Source organism: Salvelinus sp. IW2-2015, linkage group LG20 (genome assembly GCF_002910315.2).
Source record: "Salvelinus sp. IW2-2015 linkage group LG20, ASM291031v2, whole genome shotgun sequence".
NCBI classification, from domain to species: Eukaryota; Metazoa; Chordata; class Actinopteri; order Salmoniformes; family Salmonidae; genus Salvelinus; species Salvelinus sp. IW2-2015.
In genome coordinates, this window is record NC_036860.1 from 19,273,588 (window position 1) to 19,294,812 (window position 21,225).

The 21,225-nt window shown below is 42.9% G+C and overlaps 1 protein-coding gene across 1 annotated transcript in view; it reads right to left on the bottom strand.

The window, feature by feature from the left end:
* LOC111980465 (sarcoplasmic/endoplasmic reticulum calcium ATPase 1) overlaps positions 1-21,225 on the bottom strand; it is a 91,946-nt gene that overhangs the window by 66,887 nt on the left and 3,834 nt on the right. Inside the window, exons 2-5 of the mRNA XM_024011201.2 lie at positions 11,367-11,384; positions 10,902-10,984; positions 3,276-3,380; positions 355-493 (exon numbers count right to left, since the gene is read on the bottom strand). Coding sequence (XP_023866969.1) covers positions 355-493; positions 3,276-3,380; positions 10,902-10,984; positions 11,367-11,384 — 345 coding nt within the window. The remainder of the gene's footprint in view (positions 1-354; positions 494-3,275; positions 3,381-10,901; positions 10,985-11,366; positions 11,385-21,225) is intronic.

The following is a 21,225-nucleotide window of genomic DNA, read 5'->3' on the forward strand; positions in this document are numbered from 1 at the left end:
CAAACAGCCAGCAGCAGTGACCAGGTGGTAAAACTGAGAGCATGGAAAAGCCAAGGGAAATTCTGTGGAAATTTAAATAGGGCCCTAAATACAGGGACGACCACAGCCACTTTGCAGTTTAGCGTGCGTGCACACACACAGCTGTGGTCCTGGCTGGCACCTGTGGGCCCAGAGGAAAGGCTGTTATGTAACTTAGTTTTGAGCAATGTTTCCAGCACTGGAAATGGGGCCTTACACACGAGAGAGTGTGTGTTGGGTAAGGGCAAGCATGCATGGTGAGGGGGAACACAGAAAGACTACCACTGAAAAGACCTTTCCCCCCAACTTGTGACACCAGGGACAGCCTCTACTCACCGGCAATCTCGACAACATCCCCAGGCACTATTTCCCGGGCCTTGACCCTCTGGACTGCCTTGCGATTCATGCGGTACACCTTGGCTATCTCTGGCTCGTACTCCTTGAGAGCCTCGATGGCGTTCTCTGCATTCCTCTCCTGGACCACAAAGAGAGAGCATGAGACGGACAAAGCGAGTGGCAGGTTCAATATCAACACAGAGGCCAAAAGGTTGATGCTTTACCCAAGACCCATTTTGTACCATGGTGCAGCGTTTGTATATTCCCGTCAACTTGGAATGAAATCCCAAATTAACACCTACTAGAAAGGCGATGTCTACAAGCTAAATATCCATAGACTGATCTCACCCAGTGCGCTCTCGCTCGCTCCCTCTCAAATTGTTCCATAAAAACATCTTATTCTACCAAGCCATCCCTCCTTTTTCTCCTCGTCCCTCAAGGGCCAAAGTGCTCTATTCAGGGTCCTATTCTGATTAGACTTCTTTTCAAAGACCTTCAATTAACACTGAACTAACTGTCTGTAGATCTACAGACTGAACTGAACAAAGACAAGTTTACATTTTAGTCATTTAGCAGACACTCTTATCCAGAGCGACTTACAGTTAAGTGCATTCATCTTAAGATAGCTAGGTGGGAAAACCACATACCACTGTGTGAATCAAATGGGCAGTCTGATAAACATCACTCTCACTGCTCTTATGTAATATTGTGTATTATATTGTGCTGTATTTTAGAAACAAGTTAGTTAGTTGAAATCAAATCAAATAATTTAAATACAGTAAGACATTGTTAGTTTGGCAAAAAAAATCCTTAGCCAACATTTGTGGGTTAGATCTTTTGTCCAATGGAAAATAATTGCAAAAAAGGCAGATGACGTAGTGCATTCGGAAAGTATTCAGACCCATTAACTTTTTCCACATTTTGTTACATTACAGCCAAATTATAAAATTGATGAAAAATAAATAAAAATGTAGTCTACACACAATACCCCAACATGAAAAAGCAAAACCAGGTTTWAAAAAAAACTGAAATATCACATTTACATAAGTATTCAGACCCTTTACTCAGTACTTTGTTGAAGCACCTTTGGCAGTGATTACAGAATTGAGTCTTCTTGGATATGATGCTGCAAGCTTGGCAAACCGGTACTTGGGGAGTTCCTCCCATTCTTCTTTGCAGATCCTCTCAAGCGCTGTCAGGTTGGACGTGGAGCGCCGCTGCACAACTATTTTCAGGTCTCTCCAGAGATGTTCGATCGGGTTCAAGTCCGGGCTCTGGCTGGGCCACTCAAGGATATTCAGAGACTTGTCCCAAAGCCACTCCTGCAATGTCTTGGCTGTGTGCTTAGGGTCGTTGTCCTGTTGGAAGGTGAACCGTCGTCCCGGTCTGAGGTCCTGAGCAGGTTTTCATCAAGGATCTCTCTGTACTTTGCTCCGTTCATCTTTCCCTCGATCCTGCTGCCACCACGCTTCACCGTAGGGATGGTGCCTGGCGTCTTCCAGACGTGACGCTTGGCATTCAGACCAGAGAGTTCAATCTTGGTTTCATCAGACCAGCGAATCTTGTTTCTCATGGTCTTTTAGGTGCCTTTTGGCAAACTCCAAGCGGGCTGTCACGTGCCTTTTACTGAAGAGTGACCATCGGGTTCTTGGTCACCTCCCTGACCAAGGCCCTTCTCCCCCGATTGCGCAGTTTGGCTGGGCGTCCAGCTCTAGGAAGAGTCTTGGTGGTGCCAAACTTCTTCCATTTAAGAATGATGGTGGCCATTGTGTTCTTGGAGACCTTACATGCTGCAGAAGTTCTTTGGCACCCTTCCCCAGATCTGTGACTCGACACAATCCTGTCTTGGAGCTCTACGGAGTGAAGTGTAAGTGTCGGTTGAGGAATTATTAAATTGAGATGAGGGGGATTATTTAAGATACTCTTTGAAGAGGTAGGGTTTCAGGTGCTTTCGGAAGATGGACAGGGACTCTGCTGTCCTAGATTCAGGGGGAAGCTGGTTCCACCATTGGGGTACTAGGACAGAGAAGAGCTTGGACAGCTGAGCGGAAGCTGCCCTCCCGTAGGGGTGGGAGGGCCAAGAGACCAGAGGTTGCAGACAACATGTCATCATTCACGGACTAAAAGTCCTACAGAAATGGCATTCACGTCATAAATGGCTTGTTTTACTGGCGCCTCTAGAAGCAGATATGTACATTGTCATACGTATACCAGTATCTTTCAATGGCAAAAAYTTGAACACAAAGCAGACCAAACCCTTTGGTCCTTTAATTACCTGCTGKTTGTAAAATATTGTGTGCTATAGCTTGGAAAAYAAATAAATGTGACTCTGGTTGACAACATAATGATGTTTGTTTCCAACATTAGGGCTGTTTTTCTAAAGATGTTAAATCTGCCTTGTGTTTTGCTTCATTGCCATGACACTAACGGGTATCACGATACTGGTATCGTCTCGGCACTAATACATGTCCAACGAGGCTATTTAAACGCTTTAAGAGCTTGGCATTGGCTGTAGTTTGAACGTGGGCTCCATGGTTTCAATTGATAAGTCTCTCCTTACCAACAATAAAGTACATCAATAAAGCCCTGCTGAAACGCATGATGATCGAAAGCCAAATAGAGGTTATGGTTTCCSTATAGGATAAAGGACACTTTATATAATGACCTCCTCACCCTAAGTGACACACCATAATACCTTGTATTTTAGCACCATCTCATCTGCTATCTGCTCCAGGCAAATACCAGCTGGGTAGGAGCAACASTGTACGCATACAGGTGAGCAAAGGATACAAATGTAAATTGTCTGAAAATGCACACACGGTGACATCATACCTCACACATTTTGAGAACAAATACACACTCAATATGAGTCTTCAGGTGAACATGCATCCACACACATACACACTAAGAGAGGGTCTCACCTGCCAGACTCCAATCACAGCGTTAGCGATGAGGATGAGCAGGATGACAATGGGTTCCACGAAGGCTGTGATGGTCTCCTCTCCCTCCTCAAACAGAGCCAGCACCTGGAACACAGACGGAGAGAAATATGAGTCTCCTCTCCAGATAAAACAGACAGACTCAATATGAGTCTCCTGGACAGAGAGAGAGAGAGAGTAGCCTCAATAAGAGTCTCCTGGACAGAGAGAGAGAGTAAGCCTCAATAAGGAGTCTCCTGGACAGAGAGAGAGAGTGGCCTCAATAGGAGTCTCCTGGACAGAGAGAGAGAGTGGCTTCAATAGGAGTCTCCTGGACAGAGAGAGAGAGTGGCCTCAATAGGAGTCTCCTGGAGAGAGAAGAGTGGCCTCAATAGGAGTCTCCTGGACAGAGAGAGAGAGTGGCCTCAATAGGAGTCTCCTGGACAGAGAGAGAGAGTAGCCTCAATATGAGAATTCTTTGTAGAGGATGTAGTCTCCTTGTGGCTTGGTCCTCTCTCCACCTCTAGTGAGTTGTAGTACGTATAGTATATAGGAACTAAAGCATCTTCCGACCCAAAATGGCAGCAAGGAAATGGATGACGTGTAAAGGCAGGAAGGGGTAGCATCTATGCATAAAGGTCAGCAGTGGCCAAAATACTGAGGGCAACATTCTCCACTAGGGTTGGGGTGCATCCCACATCTGTCATTTGAAAAAAATATATATATATTTACAATGACAGCCTACCGGGGAACAGTGGGTTATCTGCCTTGTTCAAGAGCAGAACGACAGATTTTTACCTTGTCAACTCGGGGATTCGAGCAACAACCTTTCAGTTACTGGTCCAACGCTCTAACCACTAGGCTACCTGCTGCCCCAAATGGCACCCTATTAGCTATTCCGGTTGTCCTTTTATTCCTGTAGGTTAATTGTGGACTTTAACAACATTAAAAGCTAGGTCCTTATGTATGTGGGAGAGAAGGTGCACAAAGTCACCACTGGAATGCTGTGGATTCGAAGAGGAGACAACGAGATGCACAGTTGGTGATAATACAGAGCTTAACCACATCCCAGTAAAAGTTATCCCCTCCACAGTGAGTATTGAGTAGTGAGGAGGAGCGAGGCGAACGAGGCACGGCAGATCAGTGGCTCAAGCCCCGGTCGATAACTCATCAYTCACAGTCGTTTGGGGCTCGCAAATATCCCCTTCACTCCGCTCTGCTGCTCTGTGTAGAGAACATTGATGGAGGGCAACGCCTTCTGATCCATCCTTCCATTCAGCCTATCTAGCCAGTTGAAACGCACACACACGTTTCCGTTGCAATTCTGACACTAAGCGAATATTTTTTAGTTTCAGCAGACAAGAGTTAGAGAGAGAAGCAAGACGAGAAGGCTCAGGTTTACACAGGGTTTAAGGTATTAGTGCAGGAGTCCATTTCAACTTATCACAGGGGTTTTTCCACAAACCTAAACTTATACATTAAGCGACTCCTACACACATTTAAAAAATCTCCACCTAAGATTGTTAAAGTAAAAAGCTAAATCCTTCACACACACACACACACACACACATACCACCCCCCAAAAAAGAAAAAAGCGCAGACAGTTGGCTTATTTTGACTGAATGTCCAGATTTCCGACTAAGTTCCAACCAAACACAGCGTCAACAAACGGAAGAAAAAACCCAATGCCAAAGACAGTTTACCAAGATGTGTAGGAGAACAAGAGAAGAATGAGAGCCCAATTTAACCAAATTCAAAGGCCACTCGAATTTTTCCCTCCTTTCCTGTACAACCCAAAACCTACACTCCTTTCTCACATAATGCCATGGAAAAATAAATAAAGGCAAGCTAACCTTTCCTTAGAATCAAATGGAGGAAGTCTACAAATGTTCACACCGGTTTAATGGGTGAGCCTTTGTGACCTTTAACAAATACAATGAGTGGATAAAACAAACATGCTCTTTCCATGACATAGACTGTCTATGTGAAAGCCATGATCCCTTATTGATGTCACTTGTTAAAATCAGTGTAGATGAAGGGGAGGAGACAGGTTAAAGAAGGATTTTTAAGCCTTGAGACATGGATTGGGGTCCCGTGTGGCGCTTGCAACGCCAGGGTTGTGGGTTCGATTTCCACAGGGGACCAGTATGAAAATGTATGCACTCAGAACTGTAAGTCGCTCATCTGCTAAACGACAAAAATGTAAATTACGTATGTGTGACATTGAGGGTGAACAGGCAAGACAAAATATTTAAGTGCCTTTGAATGAGATATGGCAGGAGGTACCAGGCATACCGGTCGAGWSWSWCTCGACCGGTATGCCTGGTACCTCCTGCCATACGCTGTTTTTACGCTGTTTTTCAAGCGCAAAAGTTTCCCATGTGTATCAAGAATGGCCCACCACCCAAAGGACATCCAGCCAACATGACAACTGTGGGAAGCAGTGGAGTCAACATGGGCCAGCATCCCTGTGGAACGCTTTCAACACCTTGTTGAGCCCATGCACAGATGAATTGAGGCTGTTCTGACAGCAAAAGGGGGTGCAACTCAATATTAGGAAGGTGTTCCTAATGTTTTGTACGCTCAGTGTATATTTTGGGGTGTTTTAACACTTTATTCAGACAGTAATGAAATGAGGTGGAGAAACAAGCAAGCGGGAGAAGGGTGGACGCGTCGATTGAACCCTGGTCTCCGGTGGGGAGTTTAAGTGAAATGTTCCWGGGAGTGTTAACACTACAACGCAGCTCTGCACAGCTTCTGTTACCTTTGAACCTGTAGTGATTGACTTGGTATGGCCCGGTCTATACTCTCCATCCTTATACATGGATAATAGTGATCAAATTGGCTCAACAACAATATCAGTAAAACAATTAGAGTAAAAAGATAGCCTTATCAGTATTTAATGTTACAAAACTATCCGTAAGCATTGTGTCCAGTATAACAGCTATTGAGCCTACAATGGTAAACTTGAGCATTCTCCCTCTTCTGCTACTTCTCTCCATAGTAATGTACAGTATATGATTATATCATATTGGAGCCTGCTTCAAAACAACACAGCAACACTTTCTCCTCTGTTCTGCTCCTGTCGCCTGGTTACAAGGCTCTTTATTATCATCATGTCATGCAAAGATTCAGGGCAGGTCAATATCTCCATTAACATATTCAAATAGGCACACAAATGAGTTCCACATTGAGGTTTGGCCCTTGTATAGGTTAGCCTCTCCTTCAGATACTACCGCAGGTCACATTCTCCACCAGCACTAGCAGGCACTGCACCGAGAGCTCACATGTTGCTGTTCTCCTGAGAGGCCTGGCAAAGGTCACTGCTACTATCCTTTCCAACAACAGTTTTAAATGACTGACTGATAGGATTGATCCATAAAGGATCCATCAGCATTCAAGTCTCAAAGGATGTGCGGGAGTTTCAAACAGGGCGCTCTCAAATTCAGGGGGAAATTATGGTACTCTCAGAAAGCTGAGTAGTGAACCCGACTCAGCGCTGCTTGGTATGTAGTAAAGCTGTGGGAGCCAGGAACGCACAATCCCTCCATCAGTGCTCAGACTGTCCGCAATAGGCTGAGAGAGGCTGGCCTGAGGGCTTGTAGACCTGTTGTAAGGCAGGTCCTCACCGGCAACAATGTTGCCTATGGGCACCGTCGCTGGACCAGACAGGACTGGCAAAAAGTGCTCTTCACTGATGAGTCACGGTTTTGTATCACCATGGGTGATGGTTGGATTCGCGTTTATCGGCGAAGGAATGAGCGTTACACCGAGGCCTGTACTCTGGAGTGGGATCCATTTGGAGGTGGAGGGTCCGTCATGGTCTGGGGCGGTGTGTCACAGCATCATCGGACTGAGCTTGTTGTCATTGCAGGCAATCTCAACACTGTGCGTTACAGTGAAGACATCCTCCTCCTTCATGTGGTACCCTTCCTGCAGGCTCATCCTGACATGACTCTCCAGTATGACAATGCCACCAGCCATACTGCTAGTTCTGTGCGTGATTTCCTGCAAGACAAGAATGTCAGTGTTCTGCCACGGTTAGCGAAGAGCCCGGATCTCAATCCTATTGAGCACGTCTGGGTGAGGGCTAGGGCCAATCCCCCCAGAAATGTCCGGGAACTTGCAGGAGCCTTGGTGGAAGAGTGGGGTAACATGTCACAGCAAGAACTGGCAAATCTGGTGCAGTCCATGAGGAGGAGATGCACTGCAGTACTTAATGCAGCTGGTGGCCACACCAGATACTGACTTACTTTTGATTTTGACCCCCCCTTTGCTCAGGAACACATTATTCCATTTCTGTTAGTCACATGTTTGTGGAACTTGCTCCGTTTATGTATCAGTTGTTTAATCTTGTTATGTTCATACAAATATTTACACACGTTAAGTTTGCTGAAAATAAACGCAGRTGACAGTGAGAGGACGTTTCTTTTTTTGCTGAGTTTAGTAAAGCTGTAAATCAGTGGAATGGAACAGCGGCTCTGTTTCACTGTAAACAACACATTTACATTAAAAGTAGGGACAGCCCAATTTAGATTAGGAAAAACTAACTCTGCAGACACGCAGGCAGCCCAATCCACCCCAGGCTTGTCTGGACTCACAGCCTCCCACTTAAACACAAGGCATCAGGATCAACACACAGGCAATTAGTGCAGATACTGTATCATATACATGTTACGTTTTTTTCCTACTTCCCAGAATTGCCCAGTAATTCCATCCTGTGGCACAGTAACAGTAATAGATGGAAATAAAATAATTATACAGGCAGGGTTCCCTTGGTCATGACACTCACCCCATCTACCTTACCATCTGGCCCAAAACAGGGTCACTATTTAAAAGTGGAACTGACAGCATTTTAGCAACATGAAATCTTGTTAAAACCTGTTCATGTACACCCCCAGGAAGAATGACACTTTCCTAAACATTTTCTGACCAGCAAGCACTTAGATATGGTTATTTTCACAGTTTYATAAATTCTTAGAATGTTTGGGAATTACATATAGTAAGGCATTTATGGGAAAAATCTATAGCAATATAGAGTGGGAAAGCGGACGAACGTTTGGACAATTAATAGACACKGCAGCAAATAAAATATACAAAAAAACATCTGTCTCGTCCAAGAACGGAGTCTACACAGACCGTTGTGCTATAGCCAATCAGAGCTACAGCAGGCATTATACAAACAAGCCATTTTCCCACACTGGCCGGCCATCATTCACCTTGAACTGGACTGTGTGTTTACAGGCAGTTGCAACAGCACAACTTTAGATCATTAGCTAGAACGCATTCAACWAAAGCCACAAAATACACCTGAATGGATTTCCACAAATATTTAAACACTACGGGAGTCCTCTTACATTTGGKAACTTTACAGTCCTATTGATCAAACAACCATAAAGGTAGGCTCGCTGCCTCAGTTATGCACATCAACAACTAATGCTAGCCAGAGCAAGATGAACTAAAATCTAACGAAGGAACATTAGATAAAACCTCAGTTTTTCAGCTAGTTGACCGTATAAATTGCAATCATAAACGATGGAGAATTGTAGCCTCCTCATCCTTCTGCCAATGCATACTTGTCCCAACCAAGCACCTAAGCTAACTGTCTAGCTAGCTACTTCCAGACACAGATGAGAGAACACCTCCCTCTGACCATTTTACTCACCGTAGCAGAGCTGGCTAGGCTGTTTACATGTTATCTCGAGCGATCTTGACTAACTATTACTTTTTTTTGCCTACGTTTACTGACATCGGTCATATTCAGCAAGTGTTGAGAGTTCGTAAATTCATCAGGTCTGAGTGTACCAGAGCTCAGAAAAGAGTGCTCTGAAATCAGAGRAGATAGCATATCTCTTGCGTTTGCAAATTGTCTGGCTAACTGTATAACAGTCGTTCAAGTTCTTGCTAGCTAACCAAATAACACCTGCATCTCTAGCTGTGTATAGCCACCGAAAAACGACATGAGGGGAAAGTCAGTCACTCACCCACTTCCAATGGCATGAAATGACATTCTCCTAGCAGCTAGCTAGCTATATAGCTAAAATTAGGCTGCGTGTTTTTAGCTTGCTACATAAATAGATAAGCTAGCCTATTAGCCACGTTATGATCATTGCCCTTGCTAGTTTCATTGTATTAACATTCCTAGCCTTAGTTACATTTGTCCGTTTCTGTCCAAAATATTTAGCCATTGAAACTGAAACAGTGCATCCCAAATGGAGGCAGCAAACAACGTACTGTACCAGGCCAGCTGATTTACAAACTGTTAGCAATATATTTTGGACTACCAAGAAACGTATTGGTGAATTATATGACTCATGCATTGAACGGCATCAATCTATTCTGCCAACAATGCCTTACTGTAGATCATGGAATGTTGAGTCAAATATTGGGGGCGGCAGCRTAGCCTAGTGGTTAGAGCGTTGGACTAGTAACCGAAAGGTTGCAAGATTGAATCCCCGAGCTGACAAGGTACATATCTGTCGTTCTGCCCCTGAACAAGGCAGTTAACCCACTGTTCCTAGGCCGTCATTGAAAATAAGAATTTGTTCTTAACTGACTTGCCTAGTTAAATAAAGGTAAAATAAATAAARAATAACCTATTTTTAAAACCTCTTATAAAGTTGGTTTTGTAGCATRAACTGGGAATTAGATATATTGATTGTCTGTGTTTCATATCTGCAAAGTAGTAAAAAAAATAACTGTCAGTTCCACGTCAAGGAATTGTATGTGTCAGAGTGCAGGTTATCTGGTATTATTCAAAATACTAAAGTGATATTATGCAGTATTTATTTTTATTTCACCTTTATTTAACCAGGTAGGCTAGTTGAGAACAAGTTCTCATTTGCAACTGCGACCTGGCCAAGATAAAGCAAAGCAGTTCGACACATACAACAACAGAGTTACACATGGAATAAACAAACATACAATCAATAATACAGTAGAAAAATCTATATACAGCATGTGCAAATGAGGTAGGATAAGAGAGGTAAGGCAATAAATAGGCCATGGTGGCGAAGTAATTACAATATAGCAATTAAACACTGGAATGGTAGGGTGTGCAGAAGATGCATGTGCAAGAAGAGATACTGGGTGGCAAAGGAACAAGAAATAAATAAATACAGTATGGGGATGAGGWAGATTGGATGGGCTATTTACAGATGAGCAATGTACAGGTTTAGTGATCTGTGAGCTGCTCTGACAGCTGGTGCTTAAAGCTAGTGAGGGAAGTAAGAGTCTCCAGCTTYAGAGATTTATAAAAAGCAGACAGAGCTGAGGAAGATCTAGGAATTTCAAATGTCTGAACTTTCCCCATTGGCATTTCAATATTATTGGAAATACAGAGGTGGTATGCTAAGCACTGTCTGCAGGCAGAGCATTATGGCTACATGATGCCCACTGTCAGGCCAGAGCATTATGGCTACGTGATGCCCACTGTCAGGCCAGAGCAGACTAGTTGTCACTATCGGCCAAGCTGCAAAGCCAGACGTCCGGTGACGCATCCACTGTGCAAAAGCCCAAAACATTCAATATGCAATATGAATGAGTGGCGCAAACAGAGAGAGACCGTGATGAGCAGCAGTCAGCGATGCATCCTGTTGATGGGTATTCTTGTGTACAGTGGTTACTTACAAAGGAGACGCAGGCAGCTAGCAATAGGATCCTGACCAGGAGGTCCTCAAACTGCTCCACCACCAGCTCCCACAGGGACTTGCCTGCAATACACACACAGAGAGATGTAGTCAGTCACATGGCTGTCCGGCTATACATCATCATGTCAAAGATGCCTAACAACTTAGTCAAGGCCTGAAAGTACTGTACATATGATAATCTGAACTACAGTAAATATAGCTCCCCATCTGTTGATGCTRTGGGACTTCTATAGGCATACTTGTGTTCTTCCAGTTATGGCGCCCTGTTCTACTGACGGTGTGTCTTTGTATCTATATGGGTAGTGCTACAACAGTCAGTGTGTACTCTGAGGGTTTTCCCTAACTGTATCTCTCTAGTACAACACAGATGATCCCGAGGCTATAGGGCTAATTGTCAGCTTGTAAAAGGAGGCACCAGAATCACACTGGAAAGGTCAATATTTACCTTCTTCAGCTGGGAGCTCTGTCAGTGTCACATCACCATATCCATGGAGGAATGGAGAGAGAGGAGAAAGAAAGAGTTGGAATGAGAGAGAGGGAAAGAGTAAAACAGAGAGAGGGAGGGGGAACAGAACAAACAAAGACACGTTAATACATTTGATTAACTTAGAATAGGCTTTGAAATGTGTTTGACATGTGTATTATGGTTTCCGAAGGTGGTGGAGTGGCAATCTTTACCAAGGAACACCTTCAGTGCTCGGTTGTCTCCACCAAGTCTGTCCCCAAACAATTTGATTTGTTGGTTTTAAGCATTAAGCTTTCTACTAGCTCTTTGTTGACTGTTGCTGGGTGTTATCGTCGTYCATCAGCACCAGCCTATACCCTACCGGCCCTAAGTCTGAATTTGTCCTGCTAGGTGACCTAAACTTGGACATGCTTAAACCACATGACCAAGTCTTAAAACAATGTGATTCCCTAAATCTCTCTCAGATTATTACCAATCCCACAAGGTACGACCCCAAACACCAAGGAAAGGCTACTCTCCTTGACATTGTCCTCACAAATAATCGTGATAGTTATCAGTCTGGTGTTTTTTGAAATGACCTTAGGGATCACTGTTTCACAGCCTGTGTTCGTAATGACTKCTCAGTGAAACGTCCTGTCCTGATTTATCAGACGCTTGGTAAAAAACTTATTCTGGCCTCTGTAAATTAGTATAGAATCAGCTTGATCTCCCTCTGTCGAAGAAGCTTGGACCTTCTTTTTTTATATCTTCAGTGGTATTGTTAACAAAYACGCCCCCATAAAGAAAATTAGAATTAAAAACATGTTCAGCCCCTGATTCGACCGTGATCTTGCAGTTACTCAACCTCAAAAACACCATTAGGCAAAAGACTCAGCCCACAATGTAGWAAATAGTAAAAAATAAAGAAAACCCCTGGAATGAGGTGGTGTCCAAACTTTTGACTGGTACTGTAATTGATGAGGCTGGTACTGTAATTGATGAGGCTGGTACTGTAATTGATGAGGCTGGTACTGTAATTGATGAGGCTGAGCGTCATGTACTGTGAAATTTGATAGACAAACTGACGACGATTAGATTTTTTGAATACTGAAATTAATGTACTTACGTAGTTGTACAATTTGAGTGCTGTGTAACAAACGGGTGTGTGTGTGTTGTGTAACACAAGGAGTGTATGTCCCATGTAACACATGGAGTGTGTATATGTGCTGTGTAACACATGGAGTGTGGGAGTTTACTGTTGTTTAGTCACTTCCCAGGCCTGAGCGTGCGGGTGTGTGTGTGTGTGTGGCAATGGACGCAAAGCAGGAAGCGTGTGGGAGGGAGACAGGCAGCAGAACACACTGCAGCTGGCCTACAATGAACCACCTCACAACCACCCCTCTTTACAGCACCAAGCATCCATCAATACTGTGGTCAGCACACCAACAAACTCACATCGAGTGCTAAACAGCTTACTCTAAAGTCATACTGGAGATCCTGGCAGTTTAAAAGCATGATGAAAATCCTGTCTTTTGAAACAGTGTTTTGATTCTGCTACAGTAGGAACTGCATCGGAGGTTTCACATGGGGATCTAACGTCACACACATTCCACGGGGGAAAAAAAGAATACAATTTCAGGACCATTGGAATTAGTTATATCAGGATCTTTTGAGTTCTTCCTACCAACTTTCTGATTAACCAGAAGGAAAGGAAAAAGTAGAAGTATTTTGATCATTTCATGTTAAAATACCCTTTAATTAAATTGCTTTGTATTGACTGGGTCCGTACAGTACATTGASAATGTAATGGTTTGTAGCAATACAAAGGGGGGTATTGTGCTTTGAAGAACAGTCTGTCTTTCTATGTTTCCACTGATTATGTTATTCGAGTAGGCAAAGTGGAGGGKCAAGATGAAGCAGAGGAGAGAAAACTGTCATTGAAAACTGCACCATAAATATCAACTAGTGAATGCAAAAAAATAAGCAATTTCAGTCATAGCCCTACAGCTTGGTATTTCTTCTTAGTTCCTAACCAATTATCTGTCAAATATTTTGTAGCGTCTTTTCATCATAATTTTTGCCTCCTTCTCACAGAGTAATCGGTATAGCTACGATGACTCAAAGTAAATGAGAATGTATTTAGTCATATAGAGACTCAAGGTGAGTTCTCTGAGCTGAACATGGTAAACCCTTTTGGAGAACCTCTCAGTGCACTGTGCCAGAGGCTCCTGAAATGTCTGTGCAAACTAGAGGCAACTGTCCCGCTGTTTTCCTTGTACCGCCAGTCTTAATAAGCCCTTGTCCCTCTTACTGTGCCTCCCCACTTGTGTAAGGCTGGCTGCAGTTCCTAGTACTGCTGGCCTGGAAAGAGACAAAGGGAGGCTTGCTAGCCAGGAGCAAGGGAGGGAGGGCTGGAGGGGTTGAATGGGGTTCCCCAGCGCACTGTGCCAAGGATTCCCTCCTTACTGTTGTCATCTGGGTTGTGTCAGCCTCAGCCTGCCCAGGCACATTCCAACAGACTTCACCACGCCTCTTTCTTTTTTCCCCTCAGTCTCTCTTGCTGGCTCTCCCTTTCTCTCTCGCTTGCTCTCCTTTTCTGCACCCCCACCCCCCCCAAACTCTTATGCCCCCACGCCCAGACAGACTGAAAACAAGAGCCAGCCTGTTTTGACAGTACCAGTCCAACCAGAGGGGAACCACTTCCTGGTTACAGTAGCCAACAACAGAACAGAGGGATCCATGTCCAAGACCGTGGACAGCAAACCTGGGTTCAACTAGTATTTGAAATAATTTTAAATACTTTAGCGGGGCTTGATCAAGCTTTCCTGTTGCAATGGGCCAAATGGAATMTTTGCAAAAGTGCAAACCCTGTCCACCTGGTACTCCAGACAGGTTAAAGCAAATGTTTAAAGTAATTGAAAGACTTCAAATAGTTTTTGAACCCAGATCTGATGATCAGAGATAGTAACAGAGAGCCAGGAGAAGCAACAGGAWATGTACCATCATGACTAGGACATGGGATGTGCTGATAGAGTAGCTTTCACTATAGCTTCTTAGTACACTCAGACGCACTTACACTTCCTTAATTTCTCCTTTAAAAGCATTACAGCTCTAATCATTAGACAGACTAATAAACTACACATCATAATAATATGGAAAGCACAGCAACAGGGCTAGAATGTCGAGGCCCTCAACCTCAACTGTAAAAAGGTGAACGTTTGCCATGGCTAATTGGCTTGTGGACATTACTGGAAAACGGTGTTTCTTTGGATAACGTCGCCAACGTCTGACCGAAAAAAAAGAAGAAAAAAAACACCCAAAATATCTTATGCAGTGCATACTGTAGGAACTTGATAAATCTCTACACTACCCCAAATGGCACCATATTCTCTATATAATGCACTGCTTTTGACCAGGGAATAGGTCAATTTAGGGAATAGGTCAAAAGTTGTGCACTATATAGGGAACAGGGTGTCATTTGGGACACACCGTGGATCTCTGGGTATCTAGCAGCGAGCTCACCGTCGTAACCCCGTAGACTAGAGCTACAGCTCACCTCATCTCTGAAACCGAGTGAACTTTACTGCCGATGCTGGCCTTTATAAAACCCTCTTAGGCCTCACTCAACCGTATCTGAGATAACTACTGCAGCCCTCATCCTCCACCCGTTCTGCCAGTCACATTCTGTTAATGTTCCAAAGCACACATCCCTGGATCGCTCCTCTTTTCAGTACGCGGTAGCTAGCGACTGGAACAAGCTACAGAAGAAAATAATAATAATAATAAACTTACACTGGACAGTTTTATCTCTTCATTCAAAGACTCAATCATGGACACTTTTACTGACACTTGTGGCTGCTTCACGTGATGTAGTGTTGTCTCTACCTTCTTTCCATTTGTGCTATTGTCTGTTTGTACCATGTTGTGCTGCTGCCATGTTGTGTTGCTAACATGCTGTGTTGCTAACATGCTGTGTTGCTAACATGCTGTGTTAGGTCTCTCGTCATGCGTTTTGTCCTACATTTTTTATCCCAGCCCCCATCCCCACAGGAGCCCTGTTACCAGGCCGTCAGTGTAAATAAGAATGTTCTTAAACTGACTTGCCTAGTTAAATACGGGGCGGCAGGTAGCCTAGCGGTTAGAGCGTTGGGCCAGTAACCGAAAGGTTGGTGGACGAATCCCCTAGCTGACAAGGTAAAAATCTGTCATTCTGCCCCTGAACAAGGCAGTTAACCCACTGTTCCTAGGCCATCATTGTAAATAATAATTTGTTCTTAAAACTGACTTGCCTAGATACATAAAATGGTAAATAAATACATAAAAAATAAAAAAGGTTAAATAAAATACTTTTACAGTGGGATAATAAACGGGTGGCCAGGAGATGCCCTCGGTCTGCCCGTAGAGTTGGTCTAGTGCTGCACTCAAAAATAGCCACTGTTATTCAAATAAATAGCAGAGCAGTCAGCTATAGCACTCCGTCTGAGAGAGACCCAGCCAGTCTGACACAGTGGCTATGCTGTGGGAATACAAATCAGGTCTAGAAATGGTACAATGGTGAACTCTTGCACCTTCCTGTGTCTGTCTCAAAGGTCTGCATGCATTAACCATATCATGTATTAGATGTGAATGCTAAGGGCCATAGACTTTAACACACTATGATAGTGTGACTACTCCAAGGATGTCACTCATTTAATCATTCATATTAATAGAAATGGAGGTTGTAGGAGGGTGCACCTTCATTCCCAGGAGAGGCAGGGGTGTRTAAGCACGAGTGTGTAAGTGTCTGTGTGACTGCCTGATGGGATAGCCCCTATCAGGTCAGTGTGAGGGCAGGGGAGGAAGTTCAGTCAGTAGGTCAGTCAGTCATTACTACACTACAATATGGAGGTACAGATGGGGAGTACTCACAGTATCTGTATGGGAGTATCATAATCAGGGTGACTAATCTAATGTAGCAGGCGTAGAAAGACGCCTGCGCGGAGTCCCCACTTCCGTTTTTCAGGAGAAACGGAAGTTAGGTTGAAAATACTGTATCCCTGAAAACCAGAAACAAACACTTTGTCAACACTGCTACGGGTGGGGTTACTGAGGAAGATGAATCAGGGCCACTGTTGTGACAGGCCAGATGTTTCTCTCAAAAGCCCAGAACTGATTTCACACCAGGCTTATCTGCCCACTTGACCCCCCCCCCCCCCCCCCCCCCACCCAAGATGAACTCATGGATACCCTTTCCATGTCTCTGCGTGCAATCTGAAGGAAGTTGCTAACTAGCATTTTGAGCAATTGATTACTAGCGTTAGCACGATGACTAGAACTCTATGTAACGTCTAACATACTAGTAGATAACCATAGACTTCCAGTCATGACGCTAATGCTAGTTACCATTGGCTCACGAAACTACCTCTACCTTCCTTCATGCTAGAGGCAGAGACATAAAAGGGTATCCATGAGTTCATCTGACTGAAGTAGATAAAGGGCTTCATTGCCAAAATCCTGAAGCATCCTTTTAAGTAAATACATAAAACAAAGCGGCATTTTTGGTGGTCTCTCAGGAGCAATGGATGGATCACTTTGTCAATAAAATTAAGTACATTTAAAATGTTGGTGTACTGGCCCTTTAAATGGCAGTCGTTTTTACCCACAGAGATGGATAGAGATACAGAATTATCATTATAAAAATCGGTCCCATTATACGGCTGTKAACACACGGGCAGCGCCATTGAGGCAATCTCCATTTTGAAGTAGTCAATTTTCTTATTTTGTGTTTGATAAATGCATACATCTTATTTTGGTGATTTATCGCCACCTGCAGTGTTGGAGTCCTGAACCATTTATTGTGGCCACTAGATGGCACTGTTAACACCATTTAGAAACCATAGCACCCAATTTGAAAATGAAGACAACGCTGTGATCATTCACTGATTGTTCCCAACTCAGGAATCCCCACCCAATTGCCTASTTCAAAATGGTGGAAGCCCTCAATGGCAATGGGCATGCTAAAACAGCTTACATTGAGGTTGGGTCCTCTATCCAGCTCTGTTATTTACCACATAAATGACAAACGTTTACAATTACTTTAAATWAAAAAAATWAAAWAAMTAAATGATCAAAATTGTACATCAGCTTTTTAGTACTAATGTGTATGGTACTTTGGAAAAAAGCTGCACATTATTTAAAGGGAACATTTATATTTTTGTTTTACAGAATATGCAAATGTCCTGTAATTATGCTGTTTAGGTTATATATTTTTACAGATTATTACATTATTTACATGTCTAATGATGTTTTCATGATAAGTTGATATTTTGGTATGATTGTTGTTTTTTCCCAATAGTTTCATGGAAATCCATGTCTCTAAAATATGTTGGTAGTATGAGGGTTAATCAGTTTGACTGAATGGCTGATCAAACATATGTGGGTGCGTGTGTGCAGCTCAGCTCTGAGCTGCTTCTGCTTAGCTCAGTGACTCAACATATATCTCAAGAAGGCTGCAGTGAGTCTGTGACTGATTGCAGAGGTGGGAGGAGAGAATCAAAAAAGAGGGACAAGTTAGCACAGGATCCCTGATACTCTGCAGAGTAATGCATAACAGAACAGAGCCAGACATCACCTCAAGGACTAAAGACATTCTGTTAAACTCGCGTCTCCGTTCAGATCTCCGATAGAYMWKWYYWAWATRWYATWTWRRWMWKRTCTATTTAAAACAGGAAGGAATAAWATCATTATTTGCAGTTGCATTGCAATATAATTAAAATAATAAACAGTGATATGAAGAGTGCAAGTGTGTAAGGGGCAGGGTTAGTTTGACAGGAAGTAGTATGACAGGAAATAGTAGATAACTGGCAACTCTCCAGCCTGGTCTCAGAGCAAAACGTATTATATGTTACTAGAATCCCTGTAACTCTGTTTAGTATAATATGTTACATTATTTGATCCGTTTAGCATGACATTATGTTGGATAAGACAGTAGGTTATTTAAGGCGAAAACTAAAGTAGGGTGGTCGGTCGGGCATAAAATGCAAATGTCTAGCAACCCAAAGGTYGCATGTTCTAATCTCATCACGGGAAACTTTAGCCAACTACTTACATAGCATGTTAGCTAACCATTCCACTAACTCCTAGCCTAGCTTGTGACCTAGCTAAAGTTGGTGACCTAGCCACCTAGCTAACGTTAGCCACAACAAATTGGAATTCTAACATGGAATTCATAATTTTGTATGAATTGCAATTTGTACTAGACATCCTAGAATTCGTATTATATTGTACGACCCCCTATTACATTGGTAGGCCAMTGTAATGAAAAATATCATACTAAATGGTATGGCACAGATTTCAGTAACATATWATATGTTTTGCTCTGAGACCAGGTTGAACTCCCATACTCTACAGTGGAAGTCAGGGTTGGACACATACCAAAGAGCTGTGTCACAGGATATGCATCAACTCTATGCTCCTTTTCCAACAAGGAAATAGTAATAAATGTGAGTAAGAGTCATGGTTACACAGTAATATTGAGTAATGTATTGCCCAATGATATATTATATCTACAGTATTAAAATAAAACAGGATGTTTTAACAGAAGCCAAACCCTAATACCATTTGAGGAACAAACATCAAAACATGGAGTTTTATATACCGTACCAGTCAAAAATTTGGAAACACCTACTCATTCCAGGGTTTTTCTTTATTTTCTACATTGTATAATAATAGTGAAGACATCAGAACTATGAAGAAACACATATGGAATCATGTAGTAACCAAAAAGTGTTAAACAAATCAAAATATATTTGAGATTTTTCAAAGTAGCCACACGTTGCTTTGACAGCTTTGCACATAATGATGGCTGGAATGGAATGGCATTAAACACAAGGAAACCATGCGTTTGATCATGTGTTTGTTGTATTCGACACCATTACGCTCCAGCCATAACCACGAGCCAATCCTCCCCAATTGTGACTCGTTTCAGTAAACTAGGCGTGTGTCACTACTTCAGAGCATTTCTGTGTTTTTGGGCATAAATGCCTTCTGGAACATGTGCACTTTCCTGTGCCTTAATAACAAATGTGTATGCCATCTGTAAATACAATTGTTAAATCAGGAGCCTAGTTGGTTTAGCCACACAAAAAAGCCAGGAACCTTCCCGCWAGCCATGTTTGGCTGAGATAATGGGTGGGCTGAACATGCCGAGGGAGGAGTATGGATTGGTCTGCCATGTAGGTCGTTTCTGTCTATAACATGAGCTGGTCAGTATGTGTAGGTAATTCTTTCTAACACAGCTTTTTTTTATTTTTTTTATATATCATATAGTACAACTGCAAAAGTGTTGCTCTCCACTTTCTGGAGGACCGAGTTTTGAGCTAAGGAGATGGAGAAAATTCTGGCGTTTGATTGCAAATATGCAGAGGGAGTCAAAAAGATAAAACACCTGTCTCCGGATTACATCTTCAAACTAAGGGTAACCATGGAATCTGTGACAGGGGGGGAGAAGTGTCCATCCATGTACAAGGGTAAAATAGTTTAGCTAGCTACATTTTCAGATATTACACGTTTCTAATTTAGCCAGAAAGTAGTTCATCATATGTTAAAGCGTACTGTTAGCTAGCTAGCTAACATTAGCTGGCTCGCTAACGTTACGTGTATGATCTGTGTAGTAATATTATACGTATCTCAGAGCCATTTGCATTGCTAGTTATAGCCTAATGTTAGCTAGCTAGCTAACATTGAACCTGGTCGGTTAACTATCTGCAGATTCATGCAGGGTAGTAACATTATGAATTTGGATGATGACTCATTGTTTAGCTAGCTAGCTACATGTCTAAACAAAAGACTCCACTATGCAAGTAACCATTTCAATTGAAATGTTCATGATGTCACTGTGACAACTGTTGATAGACGTAGCTGGTAAATTCGCTCTGGCTATCTATTCCGATTTCAGAGCCTTCTCGTAAGTGTGMCAGAGCACAGAATAACTGACGAATTTACGACCGCTCAACACCCGTTGAATATGGCCGGTGTCAGTGAACGTTGGSAAAAGAAAAMACAATTCAGTTGTTGCCAAGCTGGTTGGTCACAATAAAGGTGCCACCAAACTCCTGTGGTTTAGGGTCTATGTTTTACCTACGGTAGGGTTAGGTTTTACTAACATAAGTCGGCAGCATCAGCTTGCTTGCCCATTTCCCTTACAAACACAGGGGTACAAATTTAACCACTATCTATGGGGGTGGGCGTGCATGCTGCACACGCAAGTCACCACTTAMGCTGCTGCAAGTTCTCAAAGCAACAACGTCCTTTCTAGCACATTCACAGGGACCTAGTGATTACTATGGGTTTTTGTAGTAAAGACATGTAATTTAACTGTAAAAACATATTACCTTTTAATCTGCCATGAACACAACCAGTCACGTTTCCATCTGATTGTCAAACAAATCACTTCAAAAAAGGTAGATGACCTTCGCACGTTCTTCCAAAAATAATTCCAGCATCCAAACAGTACACTGTGAACCCGCCAACTTTCTTTCAATTCGCAATTGGCTGAAACGATCTCACTGGAGAAAGCGTGAGAGCGAGCGAAACAGCACCTCTGTCTTACAATATGTAGCCTGTGTATCTGATGTTGTCTGGCCAAAAAKAATGACATRCCATACTCTTTTTGGTCAGACAGAATCAGATACATGGGCTACACCATACATGCCCTCTGCCTCGACAAGATTGCAGTATTAAATCAGCAGCACCTGTCTTTTTACTTAAGAAATGCGTTAACAATTTTTGGGGTTAAAATTACATGTTTATTTTTCCTGCCCCATCCTGAAAGCAGCTTCATTTCAATGAAAGTCACGTTTGCAATCACATCGTGTGAAAC